Raw genomic sequence first — 27,197 nt, forward strand, 5'->3', positions numbered from 1 at the left:
AAAACCCTTTCTATTGAGAGAATCAGGGGGGAGTTTAGTTTTTAAAAAAGCGAAGCAAAGCAGAAGTAGAAGCAGCTCAGGCATATGAGGCTGTTTGATGGACATTTGTGGACAAAGCTCAGTTACATCAGGACTTCTAAAGACCATGTATAAATCCACTTAAAACTCATTCCTCCTCCATCTGTTGAAGTATCTCTTAAATTGTGGTATGTTTTAATCTTACAAAACAGAGCACATCTGGAAGCTAGTCCCACTAGGAGCTCTTGCATCTTGAAGCTTAGTGGTTCTCAAGAGATTGAGCTTGACTATGCAAGCAATTGTCCCCCAAGTGTTATGGGACTATTTACACATGCATTAACACTGAACACAGAAAGAACATTGTCATGACTCGCTTGTTTCAGAGGTAGGTGCCGATATATACTTTTAAGTGAAACAGAACAAAAGCTAATGTTTTCATTTCATTTTGATTCAAAATCTGACCCAATGGAGAATGAAATATCTGCTGTGGTAGGAGAGGAACATGGCACATTGCTCCGATAGAAGAGAGAGGAGGGCACTAGGTCCTTGAAAGCTGAATTAGTTCAGGGGGAAATGATCCAAAATATTTAAGAAGCAGGTTACTGGGACACCATAAAATGCTGCCACACTATAGGAAAAACTTTGAATGGTTGTTTCCTTAGAAGGACCAGATTTTCAAGCAGTAGGTTGCTTATCTCTGCAACTAAGTGAACATTTTCACACTTTAAAGGAAGTAACTGCAAATCAGCTTGACCTTGTAATGTAATCAGAAACACTTCATATTGTAAGAAATATCAAAGCAAGGTGAAACAACAACAAACTTGACAAGGTAAGAGTTGTACATAAGGAATTGGAGCATTTTGATGATGGTGGTGAGCTGAGATCAATAAGAAAACCTCAGATTTATTCATTTTTACATATAGTGTAATCTGTTTTTATTAACTAATAATACATGCATACATTTTTTCAACCCTCACATTTCTTCTTCACAAGACAGTCTCTCATGTTGCCACAGTGGTTCAGTGGTAAAGCATGCCTAGGCTATCACCAGCATCTCCTCATAGGCCTGAGAATATCCCTTGCCCCAAACCCTGGAGTGTAGACAATACTGAGTTACATGAACCAATGTTCTAACTCACTTATTAAAGTCAGGTGTCCATCTCCACTATTCAGATGCCAGTAATGTGTGTGTGTGTGTTTGTGTGTGTGTCTGTGTATGTATGTATATATATATATATTACTTGCAATGAATGCGTTTTTGAAAATAATTTGGCAAGTCAATCAGCCTAAAAACCCTGCAACCCTCTCTGTTGAGAGAATCAGGGGGGAGTTTACTTTTTTAAAAAAGCAAAGCAGAAGTAGAAGTAGAAGCAACTCAGGCATAAGAGACTGTTTGATGGACATTTGTGGGCAAAGCTCAATTACATCAGGACTTCCAAAGACCATGTATAAATCCATTTAAAACTCATTCCTCCTTCTGTTCTCCGTATCCTTTCCTGCCATCAACTGCATCTGGCTACTAAGCAGTTGGATTGTGCATAAACCATAACACCTCAGCAGCTGTGTGAATGGCTAGGAAGGGCTCTTTATAATTGTCCAGTAGCACCTTAGAGACCAACTAAGTTTGTTCTGGGTATAAGCTTTCGTGTGCATGCACACTTCTTCAGATACACTGAAACAGAAGTCACCAGACCCTTATATATAGTGGGAGGGTGGAGTGGGTTTTTTCTCAGAAGGGTAGTACGAGATGGGTGATTGACTCAATGGGTATGGTAAACCTGTTGACGACTGTTAACGACTGCAATTAGTCCTACAATTTTGCAAGGGATAGTATGCACATAAAAGCTTATACCCAGAACAAACTTACCGTAGTTGGTTTCTAAGGTGCTACTGGACAATTTTTTAATTTATTTCGACTGCTTCAGACCAACATGGCTACCAACCTAAATCTAGATTAGAATATGTAATGGAAAGCCATTGCTTCAAAATATTTTAATGGTAACTAGCTGATTGCCTGGTGTGCTCTGGTCCATGGGGTCATGAAGAGTCGGACACGACTAAACGACTAAACAACAGCTGATTTCCTCAGTACACAACAGGTTGATTTTCTTTTAGGCCGGTACATGCTGTCGGACCCCTTTTTGTTTTGTGACCCATCTCTTTTTTTTAATCAGTTTGTTTTTCTTCATTTTAATGATACTGTTTTACTTGTTGAGTCATATATACGTCCCTTGCTTGTTTATGTCCTTTTTCTATTAATTCATGTAACTGCACGCTTATTTCAAGCAACTTCTCAAAATTTGAATTGATCCTCTATTTGGCTTTCCCCTCCTCATATATGTTTTAATATCAGGCAATCAGCAGGGGTTTCCATGAATGTTTATTGTACTGATACATATTGAACTTTTCATTTTCTATGTTTTCCCTTTTGGTCTTTTTTGTTAGACAACTGGCTAGTCATTCACAGGGCATTATCTTTGTTTTAGTTTGTACTAAGACTCAAAATCACCATTAGACACTGTATTCATCCTGATGACGATTTAATCCAATGGTGTGACTCAACTGACTACAAGACATCCATCAACGGAATGGGAAGCAATGATATTTTTTTTGTGATTCTCCCCTCTCCCTGCAGCCCACACACCAATAAATATGTTCCAGAGCATCAGGTAGATATAGTAACACAAGAGGCTGCAGGAGAGCAGAAACTCATTGAAAAATTATTCACTCCCCATTCCAGTGATGGAAGTTTTCCAATCAGCTGTATGAAATTGCTGGATTAATTATCATTATCACCATCTCATTACTTACCTTTATTGATGTCTTTAGGACTTAAAAACTCCTAATAGTTTCTGGATTGCGGAGCTTTGTTGATTATTGTAATTGCTTAATCATGAATCAATACTGGTTATGAGAATTCCTTCCACCTCATTTGTTCTGAGGTACTTAAGCTTCACTGAAATGTCAGTAAGATGCAATCCAGTGGTTCCTAAATGATTTTGGGCCACTGCCTCATTGGTTCCATAAACTCATCCCCAGTACACCATACCCTACGAAAATCATCATTCAGAACTGTGGTTTCCATGATCCATTAAAGAAGATGATAATATAATAAAATCAAAGCAGTAACAATTAATTTCACATTTATTCAAAATCTAGTTAAGACCGGTGTGTTTTTGTTGTTGTTAGCCCAATGATGCATTCTCTTTAAGTCACTTTTCTTGCTTTCTTTTTTAAAAAAAACAATCAAATTAAAACTATTTAGTTTAATTAATTCAACAACATTATTCAACTTGATCCAGTGATACCACCTTTTCAAAGTTTGATAGTCATTTACGCCTCCAGCATCCACTTGTCACCCCTTGCCTTTTAGTGCTAATATAGGGAATCCCCCACAAGGGGAAGTAATACCACCTACTTTAGGAACCACTGTTGTGTAATCTTTCTCTCTCCCTCTCTTCCTTTGTATTCCCATTCAGGTTTCTGTTACTATAATTTTACAAAGCAGCTATATTTCTGATGCAAAGTAGCTCCTATGCCTTTGGCATCCACACTGTGAGGATTGCATACTAAAGCTCTCATTTCTGAAGTTTGCAAATACAAATACAAGGATATTTGAAGACATTTTCCCCCGACTTTCCACCTTGTCATAACTAAGCTATGGGAAACCATACTGAGATCACTGAATTTATATTGGTGAGCTTTAAGGGTCAGCCACAAATGCAAATAGTTCTCTTATTGCTTTTTTTGCTGATGTACACCATCACTCTGGTGGGAAATGCTGGTATGATCTTAATCACCAGTTCTGATTCCAAACTCCATACTCCTATGTACTACTTTCTAAAGAACCTGTCCTTCTTGGATATTTGCTACTCTTCAGTCATCACTCCCAAAGCCATGGTGAGCTTTGCAACAGGGGACATGGCCATTTCCTACAATGGATGTGCAACCCAGATGTTCTTCTTCTCTCTCTTTGGAACCACAGAGGCCTTTTTCCTGGCTGTGATGGCATATGATCGATTCATTGCTGTCTGTAGCCCACTTCTCTACCATACCATTATGTCCAAGAAGAGGTGTATGTGCCTTGTGTGCATCTCTTACTTCTTTGGTTGTGTCAACTGTTGCACCCAAACCGGGTTTACATTTAGTTTGGCATTTTGTGGCCCAACTCACATAAACCACTTCTTTTGTGATGTCCCAGCAGTCATGAAGGCCTCCTGTTCAGACACATTTGTGAATGAAATGGTGCTCCTTGTAGTCTGTGGTCTCATCATTGTGACCACAGCCATAATTGTCCTAGTATCTTACATTTACATTGTTACTACCATCTTAAACATACCGACTGGCAAAGGGAGACACAAAGCTTTCTCAACTTGCACTTCCCATTTGATGGCAGTAAGCTTGTTCTTTGGGACAGTCTTCTTTATGTATGCCCAACCTGGGGCCATGTCCTCTCCAAATCAAGGAAAAGTGGTGTCAGTTTTCTACACAGTTGTCATTCCAACGTTAAATCCGATCATCTATAGCCTAAGGAACAAGGAGGTCAAACAGGCTCTGATCAGGCAACTCAAAAGGAAAGGGTTTGTCTGTTGATACAGAGTTTTTAGCTGTGTGTCTACTCAATAAGTAAGTTTTACTGAGCACAATGGGACTTATTCCAATGTAAGAATGTATAGGACCCCTAGTTTGGCCCGCTATATTATAAGACTACCAATCTGAAGGAAAATTTGGATTTTTCCTGCTTGACAAGAAGAGCTCCAATTACATGCAAAGCACATGGCACAAGAAAGCGGTTCAAATGAATCCATGCCAAATATATCAAGCAAACCAATCCAATGCAACACTCAAGAAAGTTTGCCAACCTAGACACACAGTGAAGTCAATATATGCATATAACTAAAGAAGCAGGTTTCTAAAAACCATTTTCCTTTGCCTTCCCCACCCCTTTTATTGCAAACACACTCACATAAATAAATAAATAAATAAATAAATAAATAAATAAATAAATAAATAAATGCTGTTGTGGCCTGCTTTTATTCATAGGCTGCTGCTTGGTACCAACAGAAGAATGCCTCTCAGAGGGCAATGTGCCCATTTGCTCGAAAAATGTTAGTCACAACTACTTTGGGAGGGAGGGAAGTAAACTAATAGGGCCTTACTTCTGAGTAGAATTCCTCAGATTGCCCTATAATTCAACAATTTAATTGTGTCTTAAAAATCTAGGACAAGCGAAAGATCTAAGGTCAATGCATTTATTGGATATTCCTAAAACAGTATCCTTTGAGGCTTAGTCTTTAATCTGGCACCTAACTTATATATATGTGTAACAGAATGTTACATCTGAAGTCAATAATATCTGAATAGGGATACAAAAATTTATTTTGTTCAAACATGATGCAGTAAACATATATAATATGTTTATTATATTATATGTGTTTATATATATGTATACATATACATGTATATGTGTGTGTGTGTGTGTGTGTATATATATATGTATACATATACATATATATGTGTAGGTGTATACATATATCTACAACATACACCATGTACATTTAATTGCTCTCAAGCAGTTAACTTTATGACACTGTGGGGAATAAATTAACCCTCAGGTCTCTAAGACTTCATTTATTATAAATTCTTTCAAATTCTACTGTTGAGGCTTTCTTGCAGAACAACTTGATAGGGTTGGAATTTCTGCCTACCCCATTACCTCTTCGGTAAGTTTTATCATTTCACATTTTGACAACTCTGCTAAAGCAGGTGGGGCTGCTGACTTATTTAATGAGTTTGATGCAGAGATTTGGCTTTTCTGAAATCTGTTGTTTTTTCCAGTTCAGACTGTAAACCTAACCCCATTTATCTGGGTGCAAGCTTCACTGAATTCAAGAAGTCTTTTATTTTATTGCAAAAAATGTAGGGTTTTCTCCCCCTTAATCTTTACATCAGTTTTACCACCATGGCCATGGCTTTATAAAGATTCCCGATTTTCTTCCACCCTTTCAATGCTAATTGTTCCAAGCATTATGCTATTATTTGTGTTGTAGAGATAGAACATGTTCTGGGTTCAAAGAAATGACTAAGTGGTATGTTGGCAGTACCGTGCATTTTGTTCTGGTTATACCTAATGGGCAACAGAGCAATCCTATGCATGTCTTCTCAGAAGTAAGCCCCACAGGGTCCAACCACAATTAATTTCAGGTGCCTGTGTATAGGATTGCTGCCTATAGGAATAAAACTGAAGCAACCCGAATACTTTAACATGGAAATAAATTAAACATGGTGCTGGCTCAATATTTGGGTAGAAGATGCCTGGGTGAAATAATTTGCTTTAAGACAGTGGAGGCAGATGGGGAAGGGAATGTTTAGTATGAGTTACTGCACTGAAGCGGAATTTGTGTGTGTAGTTAGCCACTGAGTTGAAAGAGAAGATGTAAGGATCAAGAAAGACATTTTTGGGAGCTAGAGCCATATCCGCCCTTCAGATGTTAAGGCGAGACAAGTGAATTTAAGACCTAGCCAAACTGGTGTCTTCCATATGTTGTCTGACACTCCTTTCCCAAACTCCCAACAGCCCCAGCCAACAACATCTAGAGAGCACCATGACAAGCTCTAATGAGAAAAGAACCCCCCCCTCTTTCTCTCTTTTTCTTTCCCTAAGTGATGGAGATATATCAATAGAGATGTAAAAGGAAGGCATAAAAATTAAATTGTCAAAAAGAGAAAAATAAATGTAGACAGCACAAAGGAAAATATAATTCAACCACACCAGAATGATTCGATGAACTTATTACTAACAGTGGCTGGCCAAATGTTTCCGAGGAGCCAACTAACAAGGGATGTTTGCTGTGTATCATTAAAATGTTTTAATTTATTTCAGGAACCTATCATGGACAACTGCAGCACAGCCTCTGAGTTCATCCTGGTGGGGTTCAGAGATCTCCCAGAGCTGCAAGTAACATTTTTCATCACTTTTCTGGTGCTGTACATCACCACAGTGATGGGGAATGGTGGTATGATTGCTGTCATAAGTGCTGACTCTCAGCTCCACACCCCTATGTACTACTTTCTCAAAAACTTGTCTTTCCTGGACCTCTGCTATTCCTCCGCCATTGCTCCTAAAGCTCTAGTGAATTTTTTCGAGGAGAAGAACATCATCTCTTATGAGGGCTGTGTGGCCCAGTTGATGCTCTTCACCATCTTTGTTACTACAGAAGGGTTTCTTTTAGCAGTCATGGCATACGATCGCTTCATGGCCATTTGCTACCCACTCCTCTATCCAACTAAGATGTCTAAGAAGTCTTGCCATCGTCTGGTGGCTACTTCCTATGCTTGCGGTTGTACAAACGGAGTGATTCAAACAAGTGTCTCTTTCCATTTGAGATTCTGCAACCTCAGCAAAATCAACCACTTCTTCTGTGATGTCCCTGCTGTCATGAACGCTGCCACAACATACACATATCTCAACGAAGCTGTGATGTTCTCCCTCTGCAACGTTATCATTGCCATCACCACAGTGGTGATATTCACCTCCTACACTTACATTCTCTCCACCATTCTCAAGATTCAATCTGCAGAGGGCAGGAAAAAAGCATTTTCTACCTGTGCCTCTCACATAACAGCAGTGATCATCTTTTATGGGACAGTCTTCTTTATTTATGCTCAGCCTGCAGCCATGTCCTCCCCAGCTCAAAGCAAAATTGTCTCTGTGTTTTACACTCTTGTCATTCCAATGCTAAATCCCCTCATCTACAGCCTTAGGAACAAAGATGTCAAAGCAGCTCTAAAAAGGACTCTGGGGAAAAAGAGGCTCTTTTCAATGAACAGATAAAATCTGACAAAACCTTATGGGGGTGTTAAATCCCATAAGCCAAGCCAAACCAGAAGAAAATCTACATTTGTAATCAGAACTCTCAATATTCTGTTTAACCCAGGGAAAAATCCTATGGCAAGAACCACTGGGATGACCAACATGGAATCTCTGGCTCAGCTAGCTAACTGATGCCTTAGCTAGTACTGAACTGTTCTGAACATACACCAGCATAAGTTGCTCATCCTAGCTGGTTGAGTGGAAGCTGACTGAACTCAAGTCTGGTGTAAGCAGTGGCAGTGCTGGGTTATTTTGCACCCTAGGCAAGGCACCTCCCAGCCCCAAAATTGCTAACTTCTATTTTTAAAAACAGATGTTTTATAGAAAAAAGAAATATAAAAAGAAATAAAAAAATTGTCCAGTAGCACCTTAGAGACCAGCTAAGTTTGTCCTTGCTATAAATTTTCGTGTGCATGTACACTTCTTCAGATACACTGAAACAGTAGTCACCAGACCCTTATATATAATGGAAGGTGGGGTGGGGGTTTTTTCAGGAGGGTAGTAGGAGATGGGTGATTGACTCACTACCCTCCTGAGAAAAACCCCACCCCACCCTCCCACTATATATAAGGGTCTGGCGACTTCTGTTTCAGTGCATCTGAAGAAGTGTGCATGCACACGAAAGCTTATACCAAGAAAAACTTAGTTCATCTCTAAGGTTCTACTGGACATTTTATATGTGTGTGTGTGTGTGTGTGTGTGTGTGTGTGTGTGTACTGCTTCAGACCAACACTGCTACCTACCTGAATCTAGGAAAAAGAATAATACATCAATTTTTTTATTATCTTTCTCAAATACAAAATAAAATCTTTTAGCAAACAAAATATTTTGAATAATCTTGTGAAGTGTGATGCTAAAATTTAAGTCTCTTAAAAGTTTCAGTTTCAGACAAGTCTCCGTTTGCATACCTTTTCCTTTGCAAATTTGGTCACCAATTTATTCAGGTCAAGTGCTCATGAAAGGAGAAATAGGAGCTAAATATTCTGCAACTTCAAAAAATCCTGATTGCTAGCACAGTACAACTTTTCAGATGTACCACGAAATACCAAGTTTTGCATGCCAAGGACTCTGACCAAAGCAACCCAGCATTCCAAGATTTGTCGCCAATACTGTTCATCTTGCCAAATTTTCAAATGGATTCATCAATTGCTTTTCCTTGAGATGAGCACAATTCAAGTTGTCTCCACGTTTGCTAGTTTTCTAAATGGTCAGTATTGCTCTCTTGTGAAGACAGAATTGCTCCATTGTTCTTCTAGTCTTTGGAGCCTATTTCTTGTAGGGTTAATGCATCATGTTTTTTACTGTTCACTAGTGCCCCAGTACACACCCTCAAAGTTTATCGAATGCTTACCTAGAGCAGAGCTTTTAGTGTGGCGGCACCCACACACTGGAATGCACTCTCTGCTTGAAATTAGGGTGGTACAAACAATTTATTCTTTCAACAACCTCCCTAAGACATTTTGTGATGGCATATGACCGATTCATTGCTGTCTGTAGACCACTTCTCTACCATACCATTATGTCCAAGAAGAGGTGTATGTGCCTTGTGTGCATCTCTTACTTCTTTGGTTGTGTCAACTGCTGCACCCAAACCGAGTTTACATTTAGTTTGGCATTTTGTGGCCCAACTCACGTAAACCACTTCTTTTGTGATGTCCCAGTGGTCATGAAGGCCTCCTGTTCAGACACATTTGTGAATGAAATGGTCTCCTTGTAGTCTGTGGTCTCATCATTGTGACCACAGCCATAATTGTCCTAGTATCTTACATTTACATTGTTACTACCATCTTGCACATACCATCTGGCAAAGGGAGACACAAAGCTTTCTCAACTTGCACTTCCCATTTGATGGCAGTAAGCTTATTCTTTGGGGCAGTCTTCTTTATATATGCCCTACCTGGGGCCATGTCCTCTCCCAATCAAGGGAAAGTGGTGTCAGTTTTCTACACAGTTGTCATTCCAATGTTAAATCTGATCATCTATAGCCTAAAAAACAAGGAGGTCAAACAGGCTCTGATCAGGCAACTCAAAAGGAAAGGCTTTGTCTGTTGATACAGAGTTTTTAGCTGTGTGTCTACTCAATAAGTAAGTTTTACTGAGCACAATGGGACTTATTCCAATGTAAGAATGTATAGGATCCCTAGTTTGGCCCGCTATAACTCTACCAAGCTGAAGGAAAATTTGGATTTTTCCTGCTTGACAAGAAGAGCTCCAATTACATGCAAAGCACATAACACAAGAAAGCAGTTCAAATGAATCCATGCCAAATATATCAAGCAAACCAATCCAATGCAACACTCAAGAAAGTTTGCCAACCTAGACACACAGTGAAGTCAATATATGCATATAACTAAAGAAGCAGGTTTCTAAAAACCATTTTCCTTTGCCTTCCCCACCCCTTTTATTGCAAACACACTCACTAAAAAATATAAATAAATAAATGCTGTTGTGGCCTGCTTCTATTCATAGGCTGCTGCTTGGCACCAACAGAAGAACGCCTCTCAGAGGGCAATGTGCCCATTTGCTCGAAAAATGTTAGTCACCTTATACAACTACTTTGAGAGGGAGGGAAGTAAACTAACAGGGGCTTACTTCTGAGTAGAATTCCTCAGATTGCCCTGTAATTCAACAATTTAATTGTGTCTTAAAAATCTGGCACAAGGAAAGATCTAAGGTCAATGCATTTATTGGATATGCCTAAAACAGTATCCTTTGAGGCTTAGTCTTTCATCTGGCACCTAACTTTTATATATATATATATATATATATATATATATATATATATATATATATATGTAACAGAATGTGAATTGATCTGAAGTCAATAATATCTGAATAGGGATACTAAAATTTCTTTTGTTCAAACATAATGCATTAAACATATATAATATGTAGGTATATACATATATCTACAACATACACCATATACGTTTAATTGCTCTCAAGCAGTTAACTTTATGACACTGTGGGGAATAAATTAACCCTCAGGTCTGTAAGACTTCATTTATTATAACTTCTGGCAAATTCTACTGTTGAGGCTTTCTTGCAGAACAACTTGATGGGATTGGAATTTCTGCCTACCCCATTACCTCTTGGGTAAGTTTTATCATTTCACATTTTGACAACTCTGCTAAAGCAGGTGGGGCTGCTGACTTCTTTAATGAGTTTGATGCAGAGATTTGGCTTTTCTGAAATCTGCTGTTGTTTTTTCCAGTTCAGACTGTAAACTTAACCCCATTTATCTGGGTGCAAGCTTCATTGAATTCAAGAAGTCTTTTATTTTATTGCAAAAAATGTAGGGTTTTCCCCCCTTAATCTTTACATCAGTTTTACCACCATGGCCATGGCTTTATAAAGATTCCCGATTTTCTTCCACCCTTTCAATGCTAATTGTTCCAAGCATTATGCTATTATTTGTGTTGTAGAGATAGAACATGTTCTGGGTTCAAAGAAATGACTAAGTGGTATGTTGGCAGTACCGTGCATTTTATTCTGGTTATACCTAATGGCCAACAGAGCAATCCTATGCATGTCTTCTCAGATGTAAGCCCCACAGGGCCCAACCACAATTAATTTCAGGTGCCTGTGTATAGGATTGCTGCCTATAGGAATAAAACTGAAGCAACCCAAATAATTTAACATAGAAATAAATTAAACATGGTGCTGGCTCAGTATTTGGGTAGAAGATGCCTGGGTGAAATAATTTGCTTTAAGACAGTGGAGGCAGATGGGGAAGGGAATGTTTAGTATGAGTTACTGCACTGAAGCGGAATTTGTGTGTGTAGTTAGCCACTGAGTTGAAAGAGAAGATGTAAGGATCAAGAAAGACATTTTTGGGAGCTAGAGCCATATCCGCCCTTCAGATGTTAAGGCGAGACAAGTGAATTTAAGTCCTAGCCAAACTGGTGTCTTCCATATGTTGTGTGACACTCCCTTCCCAAATTCCCAACAGCCCCAGCCAACAACATCTACAGAACACCATGACAAGCTCTAATGAGAAAAGAACCCCCCCTTTTCTTTCTCTCTTTTTCTTTCACTAAATGATGGAAATATATCAATAGTGAAGTAAAAGGAAGGCATAAAAATTAAATTGTCAAAAAGAGAAAAATAAATGTAGACATCACAAAGGAAAATATAATTCAACCACATCAGAATGATTTGATGAACTTATTACTAACAGTGGCTGGCCAAATGTTTCCGAGGAGCCAACTAACAAGGGATGTTTGCTGTGTATCATTAAAATGTTTTAATTTATTTCAGGAACCTATCATGGACAACTGCAGCACAGCCTCTGAGTTCATCCTGGTGGGGTTCAGAGATCTCCCAGAGCTGCAAGTAACATTTTTCATCACTTTTCTGGTGCTGTACATCACCACAGTGATGGGGAATGGTGGTATGATTGCTGTCATAAGTGCTGACTCTCAGCTCCACACCCCTATGTACTACTTTCTCATAAACTTGTCTTTCCTGGACCTCTGCTATTCCTCCGCCATTGCTCCTAAAGCTCTAGTGAATTTTTTCGAGGAGAAGAACATCATCTCTTATGAGGGCTGTGTGGCCCAGTTGATGCTCTTCACCATCTTTGTTACTACAGAAGGGTTTCTTTTAGCAGTCATGGCATATGACCGCTTCATGGCCATTTGCTACCCACTCCTCTATCCAACTAAGATGTCCAAGAAGTCTTGCCATCGTCTGGTGGCTACTTCCTATGCTTGCGGTTGTACAAACGGAGTGATTCAAACAAGTGTCTCTTTCCATTTGAGATTCTGCAACCTCAGCAAAATCAACCACTTCTTCTGTGATGTCCCTGCTGTCATGAACGCTGCCACTACATACACATATCTCTACGAAGCTGTGATGTTCTCCTTCTCCAACGTTATCATTGCCATCACCACAGTGGTGATATTCACCTCCTACACTTACATTCTCTCCACCATTCTCAAGATTCAATCTGCAGAGGGCAGGAAAAAAGCATTTTCTACCTGTGCCTCTCACATAACAGCAGTGACCATCTTATATGGGACAGTCTTCTTTATTTATGCTCAGCCTGCAGCCATATTCTTCCCAGCTCAAAGCAAAATTGTCTCTGTGTTTTACACTCTTGTCATTCCAATGCTAAATCCCCTCATCTACAGCCTTAGGAACAAAGATGTCAAAGCAGCTCTAAAAAGGACTCTGGGGAAAAAGAGGCTCTTTTCAATGAACAGATAAAATCTGACAAAACCTTATGGGGGTGTTAAATCCCATAAGCCAAACCAAACCAGAAGAAAATCTACATTTGTAATCAGAACTCTCAATATTCTGTTTAACCCAGGAAAAAATCCTATGGCAAGAACCACTGGGATGACCAACATGGAATCTCTGGCTCAGCTAGCTAACTGATGCCTTAGCTAGTGATGAACTGTTCTGAACATACACCAGCATAAGTTGCTCATCCTAGCTGGTTGAGTGGAAGCTGACTGAACTCAAGTCTGGTGTAAGCAGTGGCGGTGCTGGGTTATTCTGAAGAAGTGTGCATGCACACGAAAGCTTATACCAAGAACAAACTTAGTTCATCTCTAAGGTTCTACTGGACATTTTATATATATGTGTGTGTGTGTGTACTGCGTCAGACCAACACTGCTACCTACCTGAATCTAGGAAAAAGAATAATACATCAATTTTTTGATTATCTTTCTCAAATACAAAATAAAATCTTTTAGCAAACAAAATATTTTGAATAATCTTGTGAAGTGTGATGTTAAAATTTAAGTCACTTAAAAGTTTCAGTTTCAGACAAGTCTCCGTTTGCATACCTTTTCCTTTGCAAATTTGGTCACCAATTTATTCAGGTCAAGTGCTCATGATAGGAGAAATAGGAGCTAAATATTCTGCAACTTCAAAAAATCCTGATTGCTAGCACAGTACAACTTTTCAGTTGTACCACGAAATGCCAAGTTTTGCATGCCAAGGACTCTGACCAAAGCAACCCAGCATTCCAAGATTTGTCGCCAATACTGTTCATCTTGCCAAATTTTCAAATGGTTTCATCAATTGCTTTTCCTTTAGATGAGCACAATTCAAGTTGTCTCCACGTTTGCTAGTTTTCTAAATGGTCAGTATTGCTCTCCTGTGAAGACAGAATTGCTCCATTGTTCTTCTAGTCTTTGGAGCCTATTTCTTGTAGGGTTAATGCATCATGTTTTTTACTGTTCACTAGTGCCCCAGTACACACCCTCGAAGTTTATCGAATGCTTACCTAGAGCAGAGCTTTTAGTGTGGCGGCACCCACACACTGGAATGCACTCTCTGCTTGAAATTAGGGCGGTACAAACAATTTGTTCTGTCAACACTCTCCCTAGGACATTTTTAATCAACTTGGGTTTTTCTTTTCACAGTTGCCTTGCTGGATATTGTTTGTGTCCGTTTTACAGATGGATTGAATATATTCTTATTGATTTCATTTTGTATTTTGTTTTTCTTTCCTTTTTGTGAACTGCCACAATAGTGTTGAATGGTAGTAGTTTATGAATTATTTTAACTAACTGACTAATCATTAGATGTTGGACAGTTGGGTGTTCTCTGATTCTCAGATTCAGGTTGCATATTTAGTGTAAGAATTGTCAAGTTTATTCTAAAGTGAAATTCAGTTCAAATTTAGAGGTTTTTGCTTAGGCAAAGCAGTCAAGGAATTGGGAGGGATGCTGGAATAAAAACACAGTTGGGTTAAACTGGTTTTATTTCTTTGGTTGCTGCTGGCGATGATTTCCCGCAACCATAACCTAAAATTATTTTCCTAAAACTTCCAAGTCTTGGTCATAGCTCACTGGTAGTGCACTTGTTTTGTACTCATAAAGTTCCAGGTTGAATCCCTGGTATTTCCAGGTAGGGCCAAAATCACAAAGAGCTGTTGCCTGACAGTGTAGATAATACTGAACCAGATGGACCAATAAAGAGCTGACTTGGTAAAAACACAGCTTCATATATTCCCATGCAATTCTCTCAAATGTTGTTGAACAGTTAAAGTAGAACACTTTCACTTCAAGTACTATAAAGTGACATACATTTTATTCTATGCCCACAACAACAACAACAAAACAGCCAGGACAGCAACCCTATGAGGTAGTAGCCTCAGAATGCTTCCAGAATGTCTTTATTTTCCGGCAGGTTTCAATTCCATACCAACACATTCAGATTACACAATTACTATTGACTTTAACAACAACCCACTTCCATACAAGATCAGCATTTATGATAAGGAAAGTGATGCAAAATGCACAGGAAAGTGTCCGACCGCACCTGGTGTAACATGATCTAACTTGCCACCCACCCCCTGCCACAAATCAGAATGAAGGCTTAAAAAATAGTCAACATTTTTTTGGCTGCTGCTGCTGCACCGTGACTGTTGGGGAAGGCCGCTCTCTCCTCAGGCTAATTCCACCTGGCCTAGGGGGCGGGGCCCAGGCTCACCTCCGCCACAGCTTTAAGAGGCCTCATTGAGGCACTGGGACATCGCTGCTGCTGCACCGTGAGTGTTGGGGAAGGCCGCTCCCTCCTCAGGCTAATTCCACCTGGCCTAGGGGGCGGGGCCCAGACTCACCTTCGCCACAGCTTTAAGAGGCCTCATTGAGGCACTGGGACATCGCTGCTTCACCGTGAGTGTTGGGGAAGGCTGCTCCCTCCTCAAGCTAATTCCACCTGGCCTAGGGGGCGGGGCCCACACTCATCTTCACCACAGCTTTAAGGACACTGGTGCTGCTGCAGCAAATGTTAAAAATGTTTTTATATATTTTAAAGTGTTTTAAAGATGTTTTTACTTTTTACTTTGTTGTACCACCATGAACAGTGGTTTTTATCTATGTATTTTTATTTTGTTCCATTTTATTGTGGTTTGGGGTGGGGATTGGTTTTGTTTAGGTATAATTGTTTTTGGTTTGGTTTGTTTTTCTATTTTGTAAATGGAGGCTTGTATGAGGCTTGGGATTGCTACCGTGGAGGGGCGAGGGAGGTATGGTGGTGGGGCAGATGTTATAGGCGAAGGGGATCGAGATACCGATATGCTCATACCCCTTCCAATCTGCGCCCCATCCCGAGGGACGAGGGTAGGGTGAGCAAAGATTACTCACCTCCGTCACTGGTGTTGTGCAATGCCAGGTCTATAGGCAAAAAAACCTCCACCCTGCGAGATTTCTTTACCTCGCAGGGGGTCGACCTGGCTTGTGTGACAGAGACCTGGGTGCACGAAGGGGAAACTGTTACCTTATGAGAGATGGCGCCCCCGGGTTTCTCTGTCCTCTACCAGTCACGGACTGTGGGCCGGGGGGGAGGGGTGGCATTATTAATCCGGGAAGATTGTTCTTTCAGGGCTCTATCATCGCCATCGATCCCCGGCATTGAATGTGTTGGCCTAGTGTGGGGCTCTGAGGTGAGCTTGGCTGTCTGGCTGGTGTACCGGCCACCTAGCGCACCAGCAGCCACCCTGTCAGGCCTGCTGGAGGCGGTGGCCGGCTGGGCCTTGGAGTTCCCTAACCTATTGGTATTGGGGGACTTCAACATCCATGCTGATGCCCCTCCCTCCTCACAGGCTCTGGACCTGGTGTCTTCCATGGCGACACTAGGGCTCTCCCAGTTTGTTTCGGGCCACACACATCAAGCAGGCCACACGCTGGATTTGATCTTTGGCGCCGGTATAGATGTGATCATGTCTCCTTCGATGAAGGTGCCATGGTCTGATCACTACGCTCTGAAAGCCAGGATTGACTTTCCACCCACCCCCCCTGCTTAGGTGGCGAGCCGATTTGGGCTCGCCCGCAGAGGCTGATGGACCCTGATAGATTTTGTCAAGCCTTGCGGGACCTTGCTCCCCCTGGCGACTCATTGACTGAGCTTGTTGAGGGCTGGAATACCCAGCTCCTGGCAGCCATCGATGAGATCGCACCTAAGCGCCCTCTGTGACCCCGCAGAAACCGGGCTCCCTGGTTTACCGAGGAGCTTCAGAAAATGAAGCGGGACCTCAGATGGCTAGAGCGAGTATGGCGGGGTGCCCGTGACGGAGCCTCAAGAACATCTTATAGGGTTTTTATGAAAACCTTTGAGATGGCAGTGAAAGCCGCTAAGAAGTCTTACTTCTCTGCCTCCATTGCATCCGCTAGCTCTCACCCGGCGCAATTATTTAGTATAATTAGGTCTTTAACATCCCTTGAAGGACAGCCAAATTTAAATAACAATCTGACACACAGCTGTGAGGCATTTGCGAGCTTTTTTGCGGAGAAGGTCCTGTTGCTCCGCCATGACCTCCCTGCCAATTTGGATACAATAAAGGAACTGGAGGCCCCTCGACTGTCCTCGGGTCCAGTATTGGACCACTTTGACCGGATATCCCCAGCCAATGTGGACAGACTCCTCCGAGCTGGAAAGCCCACCACCTGTCCTCTTGACCTGTGCCCGTCTTGGCTGATTAGAGCGTGTCCAGACGAGGTGCGGGCCCCCCTGGGGGATATCATCAATTTGTCCCTTGGCACCGGGATATTCCCAGGGGAATTGAAGGAGGCAGTGGTGCGCCCGCTCTTAAAGAAAACATCATTAGATCCCTTAGATCTATCCAATTACCGCCCGGTTTCAAATCTTCCATTCCTGGGTAAGGTGATTGAGAGAGCGGTTGCTGAACAGCTTGGTAGGTTTCTGGATGAAACATTAGCTCTCGATCCATTCCAGTCCGGCTTCCGCGCTGGTCATGGGACCGAGACGGCTCTGGTCGCCCTGACAGATGATCTCCGCAGGTAGCTGGATCGAGGCGGGTCAGGGCTGCTGATTCTTCTAGACCTGTCAGCAGCCTTCGACATGGTCGATCACGAACTCCTGGACCACTGCCTTGCCGACGTGGGGATCCAGGGCACATTCCTTCAATGGCTGCGCTCGTTTCTCTCTGGTCGGGGACAAAGGGTGGCGCTTGGGGGGGAATTGTCATCATGCCACTCCTTGGTGTGTGGAGTGCCTCAGGGTGCGATACTCTCCCCGATGCTTTTTAACATCTTTATGTGCCCCCTTGCCCAGCTTGTCCGGAGTTTTGGGCTGGGTTGCCATCAGTATGCCGATGACACCCAACTCTATCTGTTGATGGATGGGCATCCTGACTTGGCCCCAGACACACTGACCAGATGTTTGGAAGCTGTGGCTGGATGGTTACGTGGAAGCCGGTTGAAGATAAATCCTTCGAAGACAGAGGTCCTCTGGCTGGGACGGGACGATATGGGATTGGGGGGGCAACTCCCATCTCTTGCGGGGGTGCAATTAGTGCCAGCACCGTCCGTTAAGAGTTTGGGTGTAATCTTCGATACCTCCCTCTTTATGGAGGTGCAGATTACAGCTATAACAAAGGCGGCATTTTTTCATCTCCGCCAAGCTAAGCAGTTGGCCCCTTATCTCTCTCGCCCTGACCTAGCCACTGTGATCCACGCGACGGTCACCTCCAGACTGGATCATTGTAACTCGCTCTACGTGGGGTTGCCCTTGAGACTGACCCAGAAACTCCAGTGGGTGCAGAATGCTGCGGCGAGACTCCTTATGGGGTCTTCGCTGCGAGATCACATTCATCCGGTACTATACCAGCTGCACTCGCTCCCGGTGGAGTACAGGATCAGGTTTAAGGTGCTGGTTTTAACCTTTAAAGCCCTATACGGCCTAGGACCCTTGTACCTACGGGACCGCCTCTCCTGGTATGCCCCACAGAGGAACCTACGGTCTGCAAATAAAAACATCCTGAAGGTCCCAGGCCTCAGAGAGGTTAGGCTGGCCTCAACTAGAGCCAGGGCTTTCTCGGCTGCGGCTCCAATCTGGTGGAACGCTCTGTCACAAGAGACTAGGGCGCTGCGGGACCTGACATATTTCCACAGGGCCTGCAATACAGAGTTGTTCCACCAGGCCTTTGGTCAGGGCGCAGCCTGACTCCCTCCCCTGGCAACCTGCACAGAATTCTGCTTAACGGTTGCCATTAATTTGATTTTAATTAATTTTTATAATGAAATGTTTTTAGAATGTTGGATTATTTGATTGTTTGATTGTTTGATTGTTGTTAGCCGCCCTGAGCCCGGCTTCGGCTGGGGAGGGCGGGATATAAATAAAATTTATTATTATTATTATTAACATCTAAGTTCCCTGCAAACAAATAAGGATGAATGCTTAATAAATGAGTCATCTAGGACCACCTGAAATATTGTTACTAACTGAAGGTCACTGACAAAGTTTCATTATGGAGCAAGAATTCTAACCCTGATCTCCCTGGTACTTTGTCACATCAAATGCTACGCTAGACTATGCCCCATTGACTAGAATTATATTATTATTCAATTATCAAAATCCTGTAAGTTCAGGATCAGATATAAGACACAAGGTCCAGATGAGGAGGATGGAGAGCCTGGGACCAGCAAAATTGTCCTACTTTGCCTTGTAAAGCATGAAAGCCTAATTGTATTGCCAGGGGTCCCTGACACCTCTGTCTAAAAGGCACCCAGGTGAAAGGGCTGGAAAAAAATTCTCTGTGAATACAGTGACCAAGTAAACCATAGCAAGGTCCATGTGCGAATGTGTCCATTCCTCTACTGAGCAGGGCCCTAACAGCCTGGGTGGGTGGGTGGAAAATTCCTGCGAAGGCAACAAAGAGGGTGGCCTGTACCTGGTCATCCCCCTATGGACAGCAGAGGTGGGCTGGGCACAACCCTCATGTCCTTGCCCCGATTGGTCTCATGGGTGATGCCTGCCCACATCTGGAAGGTTCGGCATGGCTGGTAGTGGGCTGCTGCAGGTGGCTATCCACCGCTATTTGCACCGGAAATTGGTGGGGTCCCTGGACCAACCATGGCCATGGTGTGCAGCAAATGCCCACCCCCACCCCAAGCCCCAGGTAAGCAGATATTCTACCAACATTTAATAAGAGCTGCTTTAGATGTCAAGAAACAGTACAAGGTTTGAGTGATATGGCTTTTGATTGCTAACTGGCAGAGCTTTGGGTAAACCGCCATCCTTTCACCCTTCAATATGCACACAAAGCAAAGGGTTAAAGTTCAGAAACATGTAAGCACATTGCAGTATTTAACCAAAAGGGGGCCATTTCCAGAAGAACTTTTGTGGCTACTTTTGGATGTGATGTTATTGGATATTTTTACTTGGCATATTGGCAAACTTTATGCTCACTTGTGTGTGTTTTTTACATACTTATTATTTATCAATATTACTACTGCATTTATTCTTTTGTAATGTGAATCACTTTGAGCACAGCTGTATTTGTGGGAAATGTAGTATATCAATAGACTATGCCTACTATAATGGTTAACTTCAAGCATTAAACACTGACAAACTTGAGCTGAACTGTGCTAATACATGTGATTCAATAGTAGAGTTGATGATTATGTTCCAGCTGCTATGACCCGAGGGAACAAGAAAAAAAAGGAGAGGGTCAGAGGAACTTCAAGCAAACTCCCCAAACATTTTATGACTGACTGATCTTGGGTTGCGGAAGAAACAGTATTACCTCACACATCTAGCATGAGTCTCCATGCTTTATGTCCCATCTTTCCTTCACATGCAGCAGACCAGTAATCGAAAGCCTGCAAAGCCACCCAGAGAGATTTTTCTTCTCTACAGCTTTGGAACAACCACAGAAAGACTCGCATTGTTTGCCTTTACAAATATACGTATATATATTTGGGGGTGGAAACTAACAAGTTATCCTGTGGATGTACTGCTATGTAAGTAAACTTTGTCAATAACGATGCCAAATCTTTGCAATGCAGAACAATCAAATGACTCCTTTTTTTATATCAGCTAACACTTTACACGATGAATCTATGTGAATTGTTCTTAAAAAAGAGAGAGATGTGCATGAAAGTGGATAATTGATGTATAATGTTTGTTTTAGAATTTTAGAAATCTGAGCAAATGGGATTTTGGTAATGCAAGGCCACTGTTGTGAAATGTCTTCCCACCTACCCATGCCCTTGAATCTCATTTTCATGGGGAGAATTATCTTAAGAACATTTTTCCAACTTCAGAGAAATGAGGCAAAAATTGCACAAATTGTCTCAAGTATGTACAGAAAGCAGCATTTTAGTTAGCCATATGTTGCAACAAGTTGAGTGGTTCTTTCAGATTTTTCCTTCCCTCCTCTTTGTGTGTGTGTGTGTGTGTGTGTGTGTGTGTGTGTGTGTGTGCACTCGTGTACACGCTTGCACGTGTGGTCCAGGGAGGTCCTATCTAGCTAGTTCAGTATCTGGCTATCCCAGCACTTATACAGCCAGGCAGTGGCCGCAGATGCTGGCTTTCTGCCTAACTGGCTTGCTCGAATTACACTCTGTACAGAGCATTTTTCACTCTGCATACCTTGCACCTGTACTGTGGACAAGGAACAAGGTAACAGGAAGGATCAGCTTTTCCATTATTTGTTATAATGTTTTTAAGCAGATCAGAGTTGCCACCTCCCCTGGAAAAAATGTAAGCATTTGTGCCCCATCTTTCGCCCCCCCCCAATAAATCAAAGGCAGAGAAATCTGTCACCCATGTCATCCACTCATTGTAATTAAATGGATGAACCCAATTCATAAAACTGAATAAGAACGCCACTGGGTATATTTATCATTGCTTATCTAAAGCTAACATTACTTAGAAACATAGGTCTATGTGGCACATTGTACACCATTTTGATGGTCTCAAATAAGTAAGTAAGTAAGTAAGTAAGTAAGTAAGTAAGTCCTTCTAGCGAAATGTTGTCAGTACTGACTGCCAGCTCTCTAAGATTTGAAGCAGGAATCATTTACGAGCCCTGCACCAGAGACTGAAGCTGGGAACTTTTGCATACAAAGCATGTGTTCTATAACTGTACTATGGCCTCTTCCAAGTTACACCCCTATGATGAGCTGTAGGTCTTAAAAAGGGAAGTTTATGTTGCTGTACCTTGTCTCTTACAATCCCCTTCTTCTAAAATGATTTACCAGTGCCACTAAGCTTTTTCACTCTCTAGCTCTCTCCACATAAATCCTTTGGTCCCTAGGTCCTGCGTGGTGTTTCTCTAGCGAATAACACCTTTCACACACATCAGAAAATCTAGGTTATTTCTGAACATGCTGTCAAGCATTTTCTTCCCTCAGAAGTTAAAATGTTCAAGACTATCACCATACCTTCAGAGAAACCAATGGCTTCTTTCATGCTCATAATCCTTATTGCATTATAATATGTGTTGGGATCTCTGCAGATGCAGAACTGTGCCATTGTTTTCTGACTCAGTCTGGTAAATCTTTATAGACAATGGGATTTTAGCAGATTAAGAAATATGATATGACAAGATGCTGATTTATCTATTAATTTTGAATGTGATTTGGTGCTGAATAATATGTATCTATAAAATTGTGAAATCTGAACTTTGAATATTATTACAGCTCTAAACAGCAACAACATATTATTGAGGATGAAATGGGAGAACAGGACACATACATTTATCCTAGTAGGTTTTCCTGGAAACCCTGAATTGCAGATGTCACTATTTACGCTTTTCCTAATTATCTACACACTGACAATAATGGAGAATGTGGTGATCATTGCCTTAATCTGGATGAACATCAATCTTCATAAGCCTATGTATCTCTTCCTGAGTAATCTTTCTTTCCTGGAGATCTGGTATGTCTCCGTCACGGTCCCCAAAATGCTTGCTGGCTTTGTGGCAGAAAAGAGGGAAATCTCTTTCATAGGTTGCATGGCTCAGCTGTACTTCTTCCTGGCTTTGGCATGTACTGAGTGTGTCCTCTTAGCTGTTATGGCCTATGACCGTTATGTTGCCATCTGCAACCCATTGCGCTATCCAGCCATTATGAGTCAAGACCTCTGTGTTCGTCTAGCAGCCGGATCCTGGTTGAGTGGCTTTTTTATTGCCATGGGGAAGGTCTTCTTCATCTCACGGCTGAGCTACTGCGGACCCAACACCATCAACCACTACTTCTGTGATGTTTCTCCACTTCTCAACCTGGCCTGTACTGATATGTCATTGGCTGAGCTCATTGACTTCCTATTGGCCTTACTCATTCTCCTGGGCCCCCTTTCTGTGACAATTGCCTCTTACTTCTACATCATCTCCACCGTACTTCGCATCCCTTCAGCCAAAGGGAAGCAAAAGGCCTTCTCCACTTGTGCCTCACATCTTCTGGTAGTCACCATTTTCTATGCTGCCTCCCTTTTCATCTATGCCCGCCCAAAAGCACTCACTTCCTTTAACTCAAACAAGCTGGTGTCCGTTGTCTACACAGTCCTCACACCGCTTTTCAATCCAGTCATCTACTGCTTGAGAAATCAGGAATTCAAGGATGCCCTCAGCAAAACAGTTCATGGACCTTCTCGACGTTAAGCATAAGGCAAAGTAGGTAGATGTTTCTACATTGAGACAGTTCCAAATACTTATACAGTGGTACCTCTGATTGTGGACAGAATCCGTTCCAGAGGTCCGGCCATATCCTGAAGTTTCCACAACTGGAGGCACCGCTTCTGTGCAGACACGTGGTGTGTAGAGCACGTCTGTGCATGCACGAGCGGCAAAACCCGGAAATATACTTCCGGGTTTGCGGCTTTCACTACCCAAAGTTTACGTCACCCGAGGGTAACGTAAGTCAAGGGTCTACTGCATTTTCTAAATACTAATAATTAGTATTTTTTAAATTTATATCACCCTTAATCCGTAGATCTCAGGGCAGTTCAAAACATAAGATTACAATATAAAAACCAAAAAATACACAGTAAAAATAAGAACAATAATAAACCAATATTTCTCCATTCCACAACACATTTTAAAGGGCATCAGATGTTAATCAGCCAAAAGCTTTGTTGAAGAGGATTGTTCTTAAATAAGCTAGGACTATATGGCTTCTTTTCCCCTGAATGTTGGGAGTGACACTAACCTTGCCCAGCAGTCCCTGGAATCTTACATCTAAATATCTAGTAAGCATTAACATGGCGGGAGGGGGGAGAGAGAGTTAAACAAATGCTTTTGGTATCATATGAAAAAAAAAAGTTGTTCAAAACTGGTGTGATAAATTCTTGGAGCTGCAATATATGCATTTTATTTGAGATGAACATTACAAATTGCTGAGAACCAATGTAAATAATAATAATAATAATAATAATAATAATAATAATAATAATAATAATAATAATTATTATTATTATTATTATTATTATTATTATTATTATTATTATTATTATTATTTCCATATAGTTCCAGGCTAGGATATGCACAAATCGGCAACAACACTAGGTGAGTTTTTGGATATGCAGCTGTATTTCAAACCAAGTGTTTTGAGGTCTAATATCTTAAGCTGCATGCTTAAGACATTTCCCAGTATCTGTTGTTCTGCCGCCCATTATATATGTTTGCATCACTCTCTTCCTCTTACATTTTGTTTCTCCATAAGTATGTTTTAGTGATGGGAAGCACCTTATTCTGCTCTAGGCTGGATTTAGGACTGTATTTTATAATTAAAGCTATTTTCTTAAAGGATCAGCTGCGGAGGTCAATTCTTTGCTTATTCAAGCATCAAGCTGGTATAGATGGTTCTTCCCCCTCTGTATTTTACTTTCACAACAATCATATGTGGTAAGTTTGTCTGAGAGCCTGGTTCCGTGAGCTTCATAACTAATTAGGGATTTGAACCTTTTTCTTGCGTGTCGAGGTCCCCAGGGCCACCCCAGTAAATCACACATCACACCAAAATTATTGTTTAAGGTTTTTGGCATAATTTTGGCCACAACTTTATTAAAATACAAACATGTGAGTGGTTGCTTAGGCATTGGTTGTGACTAACTGTCCCCACCATGGGGGACAGGTTGACATTCCGCACGATGCGAAAGTCAGAAAAGGGGAATACACTTGTGGCTAGCGATGGAGCAGGGAACCTGCCCTCAGGCCACCCCAAATGCAGCCAGGAGCTCTTGCAGTGGCCTGAGCCCCCTTGACATGGTGGACAAGGAATAGTTAGCCCCCGATTCCTTTAACAGAATCCTTTGCAGCAGCAACATTAGGGGGCAGGCATAGCCAATCCTTGCCCCTCAACCAACCAAACCATAAACTAATGCCTAACCACAACCTTACAAGTTGTGATGATTTGCTACGCAGTAGGCAAAAACCAAATGGCCCCAGCCAATCAGCCAGATGGACAAAATTCCTACCGGGCCCCTGCCCCAAGAGCAGATGACCCCATGACAGGCATAGCAAGGTCAAGCGTACAACCCTAATTCTGGGGGGGCGGGGGCAGGCAATCTGATGCACAGGCGAAAAGAGGAAGCCCTAGCCTTGTGCAAGGAGTTTTAGCATTTTTGGCTGTCAATCAACAAATGGCAACATTAACTTCTTCCCAACGACAAGGGGAGCCCAATTGCATCAGTGGCCAACGGTCAATTAGCCCGCCCCACAACTTTGGAGTGTCTTGGCGACCCCCACCACAACACGTGCTCTCCATGAAGGAGAACACGCTTTCCAGGTCCTAGTCCAACACTCTAACCACCACACCACATATCATCAGGAGTTTTATATGTCAGTTGTAAGTCCCTGCTATGCTGAACTCTGCCTGACCTTTCTCCTCCTCCTTCAATTATCTGCCCCTGATATTGGCTAAATCAGATCCATAGGTCTGGGAGGACTAAAAGACTCTCCCAGGCCTCCTTCATCCTTGCTTTCATGAATGATAGCATCCTAGGAGCAAGGGACATTGTCAGTGCATTTTCTAGAAGAAGAAAACATTTCCCAGAGTCACTGGGATGCTTTCGTGGCAAGTAGGAGGATGGCTCTCAACTTTCCTTTGGGTGCCCCCATCCATCTGAAGTGAGACAGATGGTGTCAACATAGGAGAAGGTTTTATTATTAGAGTTTAGAGATGAAGGTGTTAGGAAAGGGCTGTGACTCAGTGGTAGACCATCTGCAGAACCCAGGTTCGATCTCCAGGGCAGCAGATGGTGACAGAGGAGGAGGCTTTTACAACTGTGGCACCCACTGAGAGGTTTGGGTTAGTAGTTTGTTCCAAGTTTTTTTTAGGAGTTTGTTCCTAAACAAATGCAGCAACTCAAGGGAAGGAGAAAGGAAAAGGCTGCCAAAGGGACATAATAGAAATCTTCCTATTGCTGTTTTGTGGACAGATCTCTGAAAGACTCAGCAATGGTGTGATTCTCAGCCCAGCCTGACTATATCAGTTTCTGCATTGATCTCCTCTGCCCTCTTGCATTTGTGACCATCATCACTACTCATCATGAGCAGCAGTGCCCGTATATCAGTGGAGAAATAATTTTCTCTTTTTGATTATATTTTTCTTTTCAATTTTCTTGTAACTTTTTGTCTGAACAAGTTTTTGGGAAGATAGAAATTCTTTCCATTGTTTCTTCATCTCTCCTGTGTAGGTAAACCTCAAAATTAGTATCTGCAAGTATTTGCAATGTTTTCATTATTTCACATGTGCATTTTTATGATTTGTAAATGGTAATCCAAATTTGTAATTTGGATTAAAGATGGACTTCTCATTTTCTATGCATGACAAACAATATTTGGTTTTGAAGTAATGCACTGTTGTTGTTTTGTTTGCAGTTCTGTTCCAGTTAAGTATATTTTAAAATAAGGGTTTTGTGTGCTGGTATCATTTAGGACAGCTTTCTGAGATCAGTAGTTTTCACCAACGGAACAGAACTAGGTGTACTTATTAGTTCAAGAGCGAATATATAAAACCATTCACCAAGTGGTAAATTTACTAGGAAAAAAGAAGATGAGATTAATTTTTGGAAGCAGTTTGTTTGTTTGCTTAAATGCAGTTGTTTCAAGATTATATTTAGAAGAATTTAAATTTGACTTTGGTGAGGTTAAATCAGTAAATGCAGCTGAATTTATTTTTGGTAGAATTGATTTTTTTTGCTGTTGCTAGACATTATCTTTTTTAATAATTGAGTTTTAAAATATTGTTCAGAAGGTTGTCTTATTTAGCTATGAGGTTGTTTGAGATCAGATGTAAGTTCTCCTGAGTTTGGTGTGACTTCAAATTAATTGAGTATAGGATTGCAGCCTGACCACATATTCCTATGTGGAAATTCCTATTAGAATCAAGTCCTATCTGATTCAATATACTATTATGATAAATGAATATTTTATTGCAGAATGTTTATTAATCAGTTTCCCTTGACTTATTAAAATGGAAGGGTATTATATTCGATATTTTAAATGGGTGGACAGATGATGAAATATATGTGAGGTATCTGTTGTTGTTGTTTAGTCGTTTAGTCGTGTCCGACTCTTTGTGACCCCATGGACCAGAGCATG

At 41.5% G+C, this 27,197-nt stretch overlaps 5 protein-coding genes across 5 annotated transcripts; all 5 read left to right on the forward strand.

Moving 5' to 3' along the window:
• The first annotated feature begins 3,678 nt into the window (after window positions 1-3,678).
• LOC128400399 (olfactory receptor 12-like) lies at window positions 3,679-4,611 on the forward strand. The gene has a single exon (XM_053362580.1). The coding sequence runs from the start codon at window positions 3,679-3,681 to the stop codon at window positions 4,609-4,611; it is 933 nt and encodes a 310-aa protein (XP_053218555.1).
• Window positions 4,612-6,910: 2,299 nt separating this feature from the next.
• Window positions 6,911-7,852, forward strand: LOC128400400 (olfactory receptor 12-like). The gene has a single exon (XM_053362581.1). It carries the CDS (start codon window positions 6,911-6,913, stop codon window positions 7,850-7,852), a length of 942 nt encoding a protein of 313 aa, XP_053218556.1.
• Window positions 7,853-9,356: 1,504 nt separating this feature from the next.
• On the forward strand, window positions 9,357-9,943 carry LOC128400401 (olfactory receptor 5P3-like). The gene is given in 2 exon segments (XM_053362582.1): window positions 9,357-9,603; window positions 9,606-9,943. Coding segments are annotated over 2 exon segments (585 nt in total).
• A 2,217-nt stretch (window positions 9,944-12,160) lies between these two features.
• LOC128400402 (olfactory receptor 12-like) lies at window positions 12,161-13,102 on the forward strand. The gene has a single exon (XM_053362583.1). The coding sequence runs from the start codon at window positions 12,161-12,163 to the stop codon at window positions 13,100-13,102; it is 942 nt and encodes a 313-aa protein (XP_053218558.1).
• A 9,200-nt stretch (window positions 13,103-22,302) lies between these two features.
• On the forward strand, window positions 22,303-23,394 carry LOC128399855 (olfactory receptor 226-like). The gene has a single exon (XM_053361658.1). The coding sequence runs from the start codon at window positions 22,326-22,328 to the stop codon at window positions 23,253-23,255; it is 930 nt and encodes a 309-aa protein (XP_053217633.1). The 5' UTR covers window positions 22,303-22,325; the 3' UTR covers window positions 23,256-23,394.
• Window positions 23,395-27,197: the final 3,803 nt, after the last annotated feature.

The sequence above is a fragment of the Podarcis raffonei genome, chromosome 13 (genome assembly GCF_027172205.1).
Source record: "Podarcis raffonei isolate rPodRaf1 chromosome 13, rPodRaf1.pri, whole genome shotgun sequence".
NCBI classification, from domain to species: domain Eukaryota; kingdom Metazoa; phylum Chordata; class Lepidosauria; order Squamata; family Lacertidae; genus Podarcis; species Podarcis raffonei.

Excerpts from the sequence above, each read along its gene's own strand:
- LOC128400402 (XM_053362583.1), top strand. The coding sequence starts at position 12,161 with ATGGACAACTGCAGCACAGCCTCTGAGTTCATCCTGGTGGGGTTCAGA.
- LOC128399855 (XM_053361658.1), top strand. The coding sequence starts at position 22,326 with ATGAAATGGGAGAACAGGACACATACATTTATCCTAGTAGGTTTTCCT.
- LOC128400400 (XM_053362581.1), top strand. The coding sequence starts at position 6,911 with ATGGACAACTGCAGCACAGCCTCTGAGTTCATCCTGGTGGGGTTCAGA.
- LOC128400399 (XM_053362580.1), top strand. The coding sequence starts at position 3,679 with ATGGGAAACCATACTGAGATCACTGAATTTATATTGGTGAGCTTTAAG.